Raw genomic sequence first — 12,512 nt, forward strand, 5'->3', positions numbered from 1 at the left:
AAAATCTACCATTTATTCTTAACTTTTGTTTCCTGTCTTTTAACCAGTTCTCAATCCATGGAAGGATCTTCCCTCTTATCCCATGACAACTTAGATAAAGTAAGAGCCTTTAGTGAGGGACCTTGTCGAAGATTTTCTGGAAATCTAAGTACAGGGAGTCCCCGGGTTACGTACAAGATAGGGACTGTAGGTTTGTTCTTAAGTTGAATTTGTATGTAACTCGGAACTGGTACATATTGTAGGGGAAACTCTAGCCAAACATTTCTCCAGAGCTGAGTTTTATTCTCCCACACCTCACTTCCCTCAGTCCTTTATTCTCAAGCTGAGGTGTCTGCTGAGAAAAGCTGCTCCGCGTCTCCCTGGTCTGCTGGGGAGGGGGCACTAGCTTCACATCTCCCTGGTCTGCTGGGGGGAAGCAGCTAGTGCAGGGTTGCCTCACCCCGTTTGTAAGTAGGGATCCGATGTAAGTCGGATCCATGTAACCCAGGGACTGCCTGTATACTGTATCTTCTGGATCCTCCTTGTTCATATGTTTGTTGACCCCTACAAAGAACTCTAATTGATTAGTAAGACATGATTTCCGTTTACAGAAACCATGTTGACTTTTGCCCAACAAATTATGTACAAAGTGTACAGTGTTCACTTAATTATTTGTAATAATAATAATAACAGTAGAAAAGATAAGAAATAGTTTTTTTTTTGGCCACCTCGTGCAAGAACTGTACAGGACCATGGATGTTGCAGGACCAGAGTCCTCCAGTGGAGGGCCAGCAATAAGGGTCCCTGTGGGGCCAGCAGGGCAGTGAGCTGTCAGCAGGGAGCTGATGGTGGGGCTGTCAAACACTTGCCAGGAGGGCTGCCAAGTGAGGAAGGAAGACCTGGCATGTGGCTGCCCAGTGGGGCTGGGAACGCCAGTGTGGTGCTGGGCAGTCTAGGAAGCCCCAGGAGGGCAGTGCCACCTGCAAGAGGTGGGGAGCTGGCTGGAAGGCCAAGGTCCAAAAATGACCTCCCCTGGCCTGGCAAAAACACTCATCAGGAACCAGTCAGGTCCTGAGGGTGACAGACCAGGGACGTCCAACCTGTAGTACAATCTCTTTTGTGAAAGTGCAGCTTACAAATGTAGGTTTGTTATATATCTGCACTCAAAACAAAACAGTGTAGAACTTGAGTCCACTACTTCTTGTTTAGCCTATTGCTAAGACAAATAAATTCATTTACATTTACAGGAGCTGCCTGCTTCTTATTTACAATGTCACCTGAAAATGAGAACAGGCATTTTATGGCACTTTTGTAGCTGGCATTGCATGGTATTTACATGCTACATATGCTAAACATTCGTGTGTCCTTTCATGCTTATGTCACCATTCCATAAGATAGGCTTCCATACTGATGACTGCTTCTGCATAATAATGATCCAAAGGTTTAGTCTTTCAGGCCTCTGCCATACTGTTAAATGTGTAGGTAGTGTCTCACTCAACTGCTGACTCCCAGCATGCACCGGCTCCTGGGAAGCCAACTGCAGCCCAGTGCTACTGCCTATGTATTTTTGTTCTTACTGGCATGTCATTCCACTTCTTGTATGGGGTTTTTTCCCCTCTCTATTCTGCCATTCAGCATTGCTCATTTGGTTCAAGAGTCTTCATTTTGCAGCTCTCGCAGCCTTACTATTATCTTTCAAACTCAGCTAGGAGCATTTATTTATCTCCTTGGAACTATGAGACTTATATGAAATTATATTGTGTATTATTTTTTGTGGAATACATCAGTTAATTTAAAAAACAAGTATATTTAACATTCTTTGGAAAAGGAGCAAATAGGAAATAGATACTGCCAAGTGATGGGGAGGAATTGCCATTGAAATCTATGGACTTGAAGGTGCCCAACCTCTCTTGAGATCCTGTTCATTGCATAGAAACTTCAGACTGATTTAAAATAGTTGAAGGTGAACGTGTTTCTTAAAAAGCCTCTGCTTCCATTTGGCACCCATCTTGTTGAAATGCAGTGCCTTTTGACTTTTACAGGTGTCCCAAGTCTTTTTAAATGCTGGCTTAACAATTTAAAGTTAGTTTGAATGCAGTAGCTCCTAGACTTCGAATAAACCAATGTTAATGCAGGATGGGGTTTCTAGTGTGGTTTCTTTAAAAAAACAAAATCTAAAACCACATTAAATCCAACATAACATACATGACCATTAGTAAATCTCAGAGGGGTAGCCGTGTTCGTCTGAAACTTTAAAAACAATGAGTAGTCCAGTGGCACTTTAGAGACTAACAGAACTGTATAGAATCATGGGCTTTTTATAAGCATCTCCCTTAAATATATCTTGGTTTCTGTTACTTCCACTCCAATTCATCTGATGAAGTGAGTTTTATCCACAAAAGCTTATGATTCTACATTTTTGTTGGTCTCTAAGGTGCCACGGGTCTACTCATGATCATTAGTAGTAGAAGTGAAGGTAAACTAATTTGAAATACAAGCAGCAGAGATCTGGTATTTTGTAAAGGTTTTTGCTGTTTCTTAGTCTAGTTAAAATTAGTGTTTAACTAATTTAGTTAACCTGAAATTGAATGGTAATGTTTCCAATGTTAATTATATGAATGCCTTTTACAGCTAATATTCATGGAAGGGATTGCCCAATTTTTGAGATTCATTTGCCTAACAAAGGGGTTTCTTAATTTCATCGTTCTGATGCAATATTTACTATTACAATTGATAGGAAGAATAATAGTCATTTTTATTTGTATGTTCCTAATGGTTTTTCAGAGGGTAATTGTGGGAGGCAGCATAATTGGTTCCTTTATTGCTGATTTGTAGTATTGAACAACTGATTTTTAAAAACTGTGATTTAGAACAAGTCAGATTATCCTGATTGTCCGCATCACTTTGGACTCCATCATCCATATCAGTTATGGTTAAAACCCATTCTGTCTGCCTCTTCCGAAGATGCCTGTGCACTAGTTCTGGAGTGGATAGTTACAATATGTATGGATCAAAATATTTAAGATTTTTTGATCAATAGCCAGAATTTATTTAATCTTAGTATGAATCCATTTTATCAAATTGACATGAATGGGATTATATGAGGAAAATTAGTGCCATTAGCACTGGAGTATATATATTAGCCATACAGGTTGAACCTCTCTAATCTGGAATTTTGTAGGTCTGGCGATGTCTGTACTCTGGCAACTCTATGGCTGCTCCAGGACTGGAGCACTCACAGGGAAAAATAGTGGGTGCTGAGCACCCATCAATGTCAAGCTACCCCCTGTGCCTTCTTTCTCCCCATTGTGGGGCCCCACTGCAACCTGGGGGCACAGCTACCAACCCTTTTGCTGCCTCTCAGGGTCCTAGCCACTGACCCCGTCTGGTGCCTAGGGTCCCAGCAACTGACCCCTGTCCATGCCCCTCACTAGCTCCCGGCTGAGACCTCAGCAGGGGGTAGCTCCTGAACACCAACTAGGGCCAGGACTGAAGCCCCACAGCCAAGGGCTCCAGTCCACAAGGACCCATGATTGGGACCTATAGCTGCTGCCTGGGACCCTAGGTGGCAGCAGAGAGGCCAGCAGCCCAGGATCCTGGACAGCAGCAGAGGGGCCAGAGGGCCAGGAACCCAGCTGGCAAAAGAGGGACCAGCATGCATGGGGCCATGCTGGACGCAAAGCCCAGGTGTGCTGTAGCACCCTGTGCACTTCTACTTCCCACACCTGTGGCAATCCACTGGCGCTCTGCACTGACCTCTCCTGGTTCCAGAAATTCTCTGATTCGGCCCCGTTCAAGTACTGAAGGTGCCATGGTAGAGGTTCAACCTGTGGTGGTATTTTGTTTTGAAGAATGTTTTGTTTTTACATAAAGGTTTTAATTGTTTTCACAGAATTATTGATATTAGCAGAATTCTATTGAAACTTGTTCCTGAGACCACAGATCACTTTTCTTTGGTTTGTGCAGTGTTGTTGTGTCTTGTTTGTCCCAGAATATTAGAAAGACAAGGTGGGTGAGCTAATATATTTTACAAGACCAGTTTCAGTTAGTCTAACAAGAAACTGACCTCACCCACTATTAGGGATGTGAACAGTTAACAGATTAATCATTTAAGCCTCACCTTTAGGCAGGGGGTTACTCCAGCCCAACTCGAGCACCGGGCCCAACTTGGATGTGCCGTGGGCAGAGGCGCTTCAGCTCAGCTTGAGGAGCCCTTTCCCAACCCTGACAGTCCCCCCTCACCTGCCCTTGTGTAATTGGTTAACTGGTTAAACATAAAGTTAAACCAGTTAACTAACTAATTGGGATTTTACATCCCTGCCCACTGTGTGTCTGATTGTCTAGATTTCTTAAACTCTCCAGGTTACTTAAAAAGGAAACTCAGTGAGATGCTGTTAGTCAAGAGCAGCGCTCTGAGTGTTTGTGTTGTGAAACCTTCCCTCCCCCCCCCCCCCCCCCATCACCATCACCACCACCACCACCACCAAAAAAACTATTCTGGAATTCTGGCCTTATTGAAGTTCTTGCGAGTTTTCCTATGAGTGCATCATAACCAATATTTCATCCTCTGGGTACAAAGATTATTGTTGAAGGGATATCTTATTTAGGAACCAAAAGACTAAAATCTGGAGTGTTAAATTGTCCAATTCAAATCTGTTGCCAGTCCTTCAGTACCAAGGTAATGTGAACTAAGGGTTTCAAACATGTTAAATTAATTAAATAATGAAAATGTAATGATGCCAGATTTTTGTAATATCAGTTGCGTTTTGTAACCTATCTTACTGATTTTGCTTGTGTTCAGATAAATTTTAATATCTGTTTTTTGTAGGGTTTTAAAAAAATACTCGGGAATTCTGATTGGGAGGACTTGGAACAGGTAATTGACATTAGGGGGGGAAGAGCAATTTTTAGAGTGTTGACATATGCTATCAAAAATAATATTGAATATTCTTCAATTAGATAAATCTTCTAACCTTTCCTCCCGCATCCTCAGTGCAGTTGTATGCTCTCTAAATACAGCTAGTTTATACATAGTGTCAACTTTCAGCAAGATGGATGCAATTACAGCAGAACCAGAAATGCCAATTGAATTAAAAAGATAGTTTTCAACTGTATTCCATAGTTAATACAGAATAGTATTCTTGGTTCTTGAACATTTAGGCTGTTGGTCTGAACACGGCGAATTAGTTTTGGTTTAAAGGGCATATAAATTGCTGACATAAGCATAGCAATAAGCTAGTAATACTGTGAACTGTTTCACAGAACATTGTGTTGTGTTAGTTTCTGGACCAGATGTAGCCAGGGTGATGCAATGAAGTTACACTTTCCTACATTGTCTAATCCTCTCTGTTTTGGAGGTTGATATCCCCAAAAGGAGAGAGTATTCTACCACTTGCCTTCCCTTGAATGTTGCACTATGAGGGCCCAGGTAGCTTTCATTTTTGGAGGAGCTTCCTAGGTTTCAGCTTTAGAGTTTTGTTGTATTCACATGTTCCCTTCCCAACCAGTGCCACCCACTTTGCGGGCGTTCCTGCCTATCCGGGATTCCTTTGTGGTAACCTCCCCATGATACTTTTCACTGTAGGTACTTGGGTGTTTTTGTGAAAACCCAAGATGAACTTGGTGTGCTGTCTAAACATGTTCCATTTTCATCTTACCAGTAATACATATTTGCAGAACTCTTAGTAGTCATTGCTTCAAAAAACCAGTTTTGGGAGAAAAAGATTTAACAATGTGCTGCGATTATAGCACCCACATCATAAGAATTATACCACTTCCTCATCTGAAACAGTGAGACACCGTAATATCCTGATTTGGCTCCTGTAAACATTGAGACCATAATAGTGTAATCTTGGAAGCTAACATTCTTAGGAGAAAATAATACCTTCGTGCTAACATCTTTCTGATTAATCCCTTATCGTATAGTAGTGTGTTGTGTCAGTGTATTCATAAGAGTACAGGCAGTCCCCGGGTTACGTACAAGATAGGGACTGTAGGTTTGTTCTTAAGTTGAATTTGTATGTAAGTCGGAACTGGTACATATTGTAGGGGAAACTCTAGCCTAACATTTCTCCAGAGCTCAGTTTTATTCTCCCACACCTCACTTCCCTCAGTCCTTTATCCTCAAGCTGAGGTGTCTGCTGAGAAAAGCCGCTCCGCGTCTCCCTGGTCTGCTGGGGGGAAGCAGCTAGTGCGGGGTTGCCTCACCCCGTTTGTAAGTAGGGATCCGATGTAAGTCGGATCCATGTAACCTGGGGACTGCCTGTATTTTAAATTAAGTATGGATTTTTTTGTGTTCCAGGAATCACCAGAAATGTTTCTCTTAAAGTTTTTCCGGCCAGAAAACACTTCAGTACCCACAAGACCAACACCAGAGCAGCTTTCTAACCTTATCAAGACTACTCTTCATTATCCAGAGTCCTTCAATCACTCATTTCATCAAAAAAGGTTTGATCGATGTTACCTTGTTAAAATGTCAAGATTCCTTTAGGAAACTATTTGTTTCGTTGTTAAAAATCCTCATTAGTTAGTACTTGGTGGAAGGATGAAATAAAGTGACAAAATAACCATGAACAAGGGAAAATTCAACACAACCACAGGCTATAAAGCAAAAAAAATCTTTTGGTGAATGTTTGTATAAAATTACAACACAGTAACATTCATTTTCTAGCCATTGAAGACTGGGCAAAAGAAATAATAATGAAGTACTATTGAATGGGGTAGTCAATTAACTTTTGTCAGGGTATACATTTCTTGATCAGAGTATAGTCAAGGCCCAGATTTCAGACAAAATAATAAAAGAAATCATAAGTAAAGGTTTTGGGTTCTGTTCAAAAGCATCTGGGCAGTCTATTTTGGCCCATGGTCTGCCTATTGATTACCCTTATTATAGTGTTTTGCTTTAAAAGTGAATAGGAATCTTAAGTTAGATGACTTAAGTAGTTAATGAAAGTAACGGGGGGGGGGGAACTACATCTGCACAACTGGAGAAAATCACAACATAAACAGGCATTAAATGGTTTGAAAATTAAGAGTATAATGTTGCAAAATGACAATATTTGAATAAACAGATAAAATAATCTTTACTCTAGATAATCATTTTTAGTTACTACTAAGGGGCTGTGCCCCCTGCTCACTGTACTCACCAACCCCCGTCTCGGGGGGGAGGGGAGGAGGCAACTCCACTCCCTCCTCCCCCTGGCAACCAGGGAGAGCAGGGCTGTGTCTGTACCAGCCTGGGCCCCTTTTCCCTCTCCACCCTGCCAGGACGTGTCCCTCTTCTCCCTCCACCCACTCCCTGCTGCACCAGCCCAGGCCCCCTTTTTCCTTTTCCCCCACACTTGCAAGCCTGGGCCCCCCTTCTTGCTTTTCTCCTCTCCCCCCTCCAAGGGGGAGGGGAGAGGTGGTATGCTCACAGCTCCCCTGAGCATGGTGGAAGGAGGAGAGGAGGGCAGAGTGGAGGGGCTGCAGGATGCAGAGTGATGCATGATGTCACTATCGTCCTGCAGGAAAACTTTTCTTTAATATATAGTAAGGATGGCTGTAGTGTATCCCCATTTATCTTAACATGGGTGAAAATGAAAGACTTAGTGCAGTAAATACTTAATTAATCTCAATGGTGCATTTCAGTAGGGAGCAGATACCTTTAATTCATTGGTCTCCAAACTGTGGGGCACACTGCCCTAGGAGGACACAGAAGAACATTCCAGATTGGGGCAAGGTAGAACCCGGGCCAGTTCCAAGAAGGGGTGAGGAGAAGGGAGCCTTTCCCCCAGCTGTGCTTCAGTCCAGTCCCCAGTCATGGTTCCAGCTCCGCTCCTCACTATGGCCTGGCTGCGACTCCACATGTAGCCCAACTGTAACTCCACTTCGGGCCCCATTCCCAGGCCCGGCCCAGCCCAGCCCCTTATTGTGACCTGGCTGCGGTTCTACATGTAACCCACATATGGTTCTTCTCCTGGTCCCAGCTCTATTCTTGACCCCGCCTCAGCCTCCTTATCTCTGTCTGAATCCTCCCTCTCTCCATGAGGCATGCTACAGCTTCTGAGGTGGGGTGAAGGAGTGGACAGGAGTGAAGGGCAGCCTGACCCTGAAAAGTGTGTGTGTAATAGTCTGGGGTCGTTCTGGAAGGAGTGTTGTGTATAAAAGTTCTAATGTTAATAAGTGTATTCAATTAGAATTCTTTGGAATATGAAATATAAAGCAATACCTAAATGTAAAAAAATGCAGTATATTGGATTCCGGGGTCTAGGGTTGCCAGGTGTTCGGTATTCACCAGACAGTCCAGTATTTTCACCTCCTGTCTGGTTTAAAAAAAAAAATTCAGAAAATACCGGTCACCTAAGAGATCCGGTATTTTGATTTTCCCCCCCCCTCCCCCCCCGGCCGGCCAGGAGGCGAATATGCCGGTCACCTGGCAACCCTACAAACACTCACACTCAGCTCCCAGCCTCCTCTCCCCCTCCGCCCCCACACACATCCCCAGCCCCCATGCTTACCTGGTTCTGCAAGGCTGCTGGCACAAAATGGCTGCTGGCAAAAAGACCAAGGGGAAGCAGTGACTCCCCTGGGTCTTAGTGCTCAACCACTTCCCTGTTCCTATCCCTGCACTCACTATTAAAGGGGACATGCTGTTTTATTTATTTATTTGCTCAACAACTTTGGTCCCCCTCCGCCCCTCTTTTTCTTTCAACAGAATTTTTTCCCGATGTTTTTTTTTTGGGGGGGAGGGGGGGGAGAGGAAGACAGGTGTTCAGTATTTTTGTTTCAACCATCTGGCAACCCTACCGGTGTCCATAGTGCTCCACCTTGAGATGGGCATTGTGCATCTGCCCTGGCTAAAAAGCCTGTATTTCTTGAGGCCACTGTAGCAAATAGTTTAAATAGTCTATTAGTCAACAGTATGCAGAAGAGGATAGATGTATATGGAGAGAGAAAACATAAAGATGTTATTGCAGCAAGTCAAAATTTAGGTTAGCATATTGGGCCAAATGTTCTTTCACATTCTAAAGTTTGTTATTGCACCTTGTTATACATGATTTTTTTTATAGAAGGCTTGCAAAAATCAAGCTACACTATGAACTGTTGCATTACTAGGTCTCATTAGGTTTCAACACTGACTTATTTTTTTTCTCCAAGGCCACATTCATAATTAAACTTTAAGTGAATTTCCTTCTTCAGGGTAAAAATGATTGTGACACAGCATGAAGCAGCTGATATCAGCAGTATTTTGTATGACAGTATTACGGTCTATGTATTTTAATTTTTACATTATTGAATAATTCTTTTTAAATAGATATGTGACGCTATGTATATTTAAATAGATGTTGTTACTGATCAGGAATAAGTATAAATCTTGCATCATAAAACAATTTTTCTCTTGCAGCCTTTGTTTAGTACCTGTCACTCTTCTACTTTCCAATTGTTCTCAGGCTGATGTTGATGTAATAATTGATTTGCGGCATAAAACAACAAGGTAGTAACATTTGAATGTTAAGTTACAACCATTTTGGTATTTATTGTGACTACATAGTGCTACTGAGATCTCTTAATCTGATTTTTTTTAACACTTTATCAAGTGTGTGCTAAATGTATCAAATATCTAGGATAGGATTTTCATCCTCAATGTGCTCCCATAGAAAACTCCCACTGACCTCAATCTCAATGGGAGCATAATTAAGTCAATATGAGTGTTTTTCAAAAAACCATATTCATTTGGAAGTAAAACAGAAATTGATTATACTTTCAACGAAGGGTGGGAGTAGTGGCTAGATTAAAAAACAAAGGCAGGACAACAATATTTTATTTTTTGTTTAAATCCCTTGTTTTGGGGAAATAATGGAATGTGTCCTGCATAAGGCTATCAGAATTGAGAGGAACATCACTGTAGATGTTGCTTTCATTAAAAATGGTTAATTTTCTTTGACACAACTAAAATATAGCTACTTTCATCTAAAATTCTCTTATCTAATAAGAGTGCATTATTTTTTTAAAATGTGTAGATTACTGCTACTGTTGTTGTTAGAATTGCTGGGTAGAAATCCATATTCTGGGACATAAAATATGACAGACTGCCTCTCATCCTCATGAAACTTGACTTAAAACAGTGGAGATAGTATATTTACATATTAGTTAATACTGGAAATATATTACATAGTGAAGTAACATTTTTCATAGGACTGTTATTTTGAATCTGCATATTTGATAGACATTTAAGCATAAGAAAGTAAGTAATATCTGGGTGTTTTTTTCTCTTTCAGTCCAGAAGCACTAGAAATCCATGGTTCTTTTACATGGCTTGGGCAAACACAGTACAAACTTCAGCTTAAAAGTCAGGAGGTCTATAGCTTGCAATTGAAAGCTTGTTTTGTGCATACAGGAGTCTATAATCTTGGAACTCCCAGAGTATTTGCTAAGTTAGCAGATCAAGTTACTTTGTTTGAAACAAGTCAGCAGAACTCCATGCCGGCACTGATCATCATCAACAATATTTGACCACTTACTGAAAGACCATGCTAAAAAACAAAAGAATCTGATTTTTCTTATTCTTTGGATTGACATTTATTCCAGTTATGGAATGTGTTACCCCAACATCTAACTTGTTACAAAGGATTGTATAGGAAACAATAGCAAAATACTCAGACTATTTGCCATTTTGTTTCTTAATGCAAAGCACGTTGGACAGAAAATGCATATATCCTTTTTAACGTCTCTTGCATCTCTGATAATTAATACTCATAATGCTGAACTAAAATATTCCTTATAGAACCGTTTGAAATTACTTGTGTATCCCAAGCCCTGTCCAAATAATAGTAGTAATAAAAAAGCAGCTTGACTGCTGTTACAGCTTCCAGCATGGTGTTTTTAAATATATTTTGTGGCTATATTTAAAGACCGTTCAGAAGACAGCCCTTGTTGTCTTTTTCCCTGACTTAAGCCATTATTTGTCAGAAATTCCAGTCTTACTGTGAAGTTTGCTAAGTTGTTAAATGCAATTTATACTGGGGGTTTTTTCTTTTCAGTTTTTAAAATTAATTTTGGGCTTTGTTATTGTGTCTTCAAATTCGGATCCTTATGGGTTACACGCAAATCCACTGAAGATGTTCTGAAAATAATTTTGAAACCAGTTTGAGTATTTTCTCATTCATCTCAGTACAGAATGCACTATTCCACAACCATGAGATTGTCATTTAAATTCATTCACTTTATTATGTACCTATAACAACTGAGTTGATCTGTTTTAAAAAAAAATCTACTCAAGTTAATTAAACTTTTCAAGAAATGTATTATATTTATAACAAATGTACTGTAAATAGAATAAAACATACACCATATTCACTGTATAAACTTCTGTTGAATATTTTTTCCTCACATCTTCTCTACAGCAGAAGCCTGTCAACAAATAATGTCTTAATTAGAAACTGCATGCCAGTGTAAATATCATTGGTGCAATGCAGCCACACTAGCCATGCTGATAAGGGGCAGGTCCAGCCCATATACATACATAGCATTTTAGTCAAAGTTACAGTTGCTGTTTGTCAGAAGGAAGCCCCTTTTGGAGTGTTCTCTTGCTACAGGCCACAATACAAACTAGGGATGTTAGATACTGTATACAGGCAGTCCCCGAGTTACGCGGATCCGACTTATGTCGGATCCGCAGTTACGAACGGGGCCCATCTCCCTGGTCTCCAACAGACCAGGGAGAGAAGCAAAGCGGCGGAGCAGACGGGCAGCGGACAGCCCAGACGCTTCTGGGCTGTCCGCTGCCCGCGTGTTCCGCCGCTTTGCTCCCCGTCCCCCTGGTCTGCAGACCAGGGAGACGGGGAGCAAAGCAGAGCAAAGCCGCGGAGCCCAAGGGCAGCAGGACAGCCACGGTGCGTCTGGGCTGCCCCGGTGCTCCGCGGCTTTGCTCCGGACGCCTGTGGTACAGCAGCTGGGGCGCTGCCGGTTGGTCCCCTTCAACTTAAGAACCCCAAGTCAGCTGCTGCTGAAACTGATCAGCGGCTGATTCCAGGAAGCCCGGGGCAGGGGCTTTCTGTAGTCAGCCCCTGGTCAGTTTCGGCAGCGGCTGAATCAGGACTCCTGGGGCAAAGCAGCTTGGGTGCTGCTGGGTTGGTCCAGTAGCGCCGAGGAGCGGCGGCGCTACTCGACCAACCCAGCAGCACCCCAGCTGCTCTGCCCCAGGCATCCTCAAGTCAGCCGCTGCTGAAACTGACCAGGGGCTGACTACAGAAAGCCCCTGCCCCGGGCTTCCTGGAATCAGCCGCTGATCAGTTTCAGCAGCAGCTGACTTGGGGTTCTTAAGTTGAATCTGTATGTAAGTCAGAACTGGCGGTCAGTTTCAGCAGCGGCTGAATCTGGACGCCAGTTCCGACTTACATACAGATTCAACTTAAGAACAAACCTACAGTCCCTATCTTGTACGTAACCCGGGGACTGCCTGTAATTGAATAGTCGTGTAACTGCAAGAAATCTTAGTGAATACACAATTATTCAATAGTCCCTGGAGGCAGGGCCAGCAGCGTGGGGAGGCA

The 12,512-nt window shown here is 42.3% G+C and overlaps 1 protein-coding gene across 8 annotated transcripts in view; it reads left to right on the top strand.

Annotated features, from left to right (window-relative positions):
* Positions 1-11,325, top strand: part of TRAPPC8 (trafficking protein particle complex subunit 8) — a 102,456-nt gene extending 91,131 nt beyond the window's left edge. For 4 of the 8 annotated variants that reach the window (XM_075920767.1, XM_014568782.2, XM_075920769.1 and 1 more), the window contains 4 exons: positions 4,808-4,855; positions 6,281-6,426; positions 9,365-9,454; positions 10,239-11,325. In XM_075920767.1, the coding sequence (XP_075776882.1) occupies positions 4,808-4,855; positions 6,281-6,426; positions 9,365-9,454; positions 10,239-10,473 (519 nt within the window). In that variant the 3' untranslated portion in view covers positions 10,474-11,325. The remainder of the gene's footprint in view (positions 1-4,807; positions 4,856-6,280; positions 6,427-9,364; positions 9,455-10,238) is intronic. The other 4 variants (XM_075920768.1, XM_075920773.1, XM_075920772.1 and 1 more) reach the window with 1 other exon arrangement.
* The last annotated feature ends 1,187 nt before the right edge of the window (positions 11,326-12,512 follow it).

The sequence above is a fragment of the Pelodiscus sinensis genome, chromosome 2 (genome assembly GCF_049634645.1).
Source record: "Pelodiscus sinensis isolate JC-2024 chromosome 2, ASM4963464v1, whole genome shotgun sequence".
Classification (NCBI taxonomy): Eukaryota; Metazoa; Chordata; order Testudines; family Trionychidae; genus Pelodiscus; species Pelodiscus sinensis.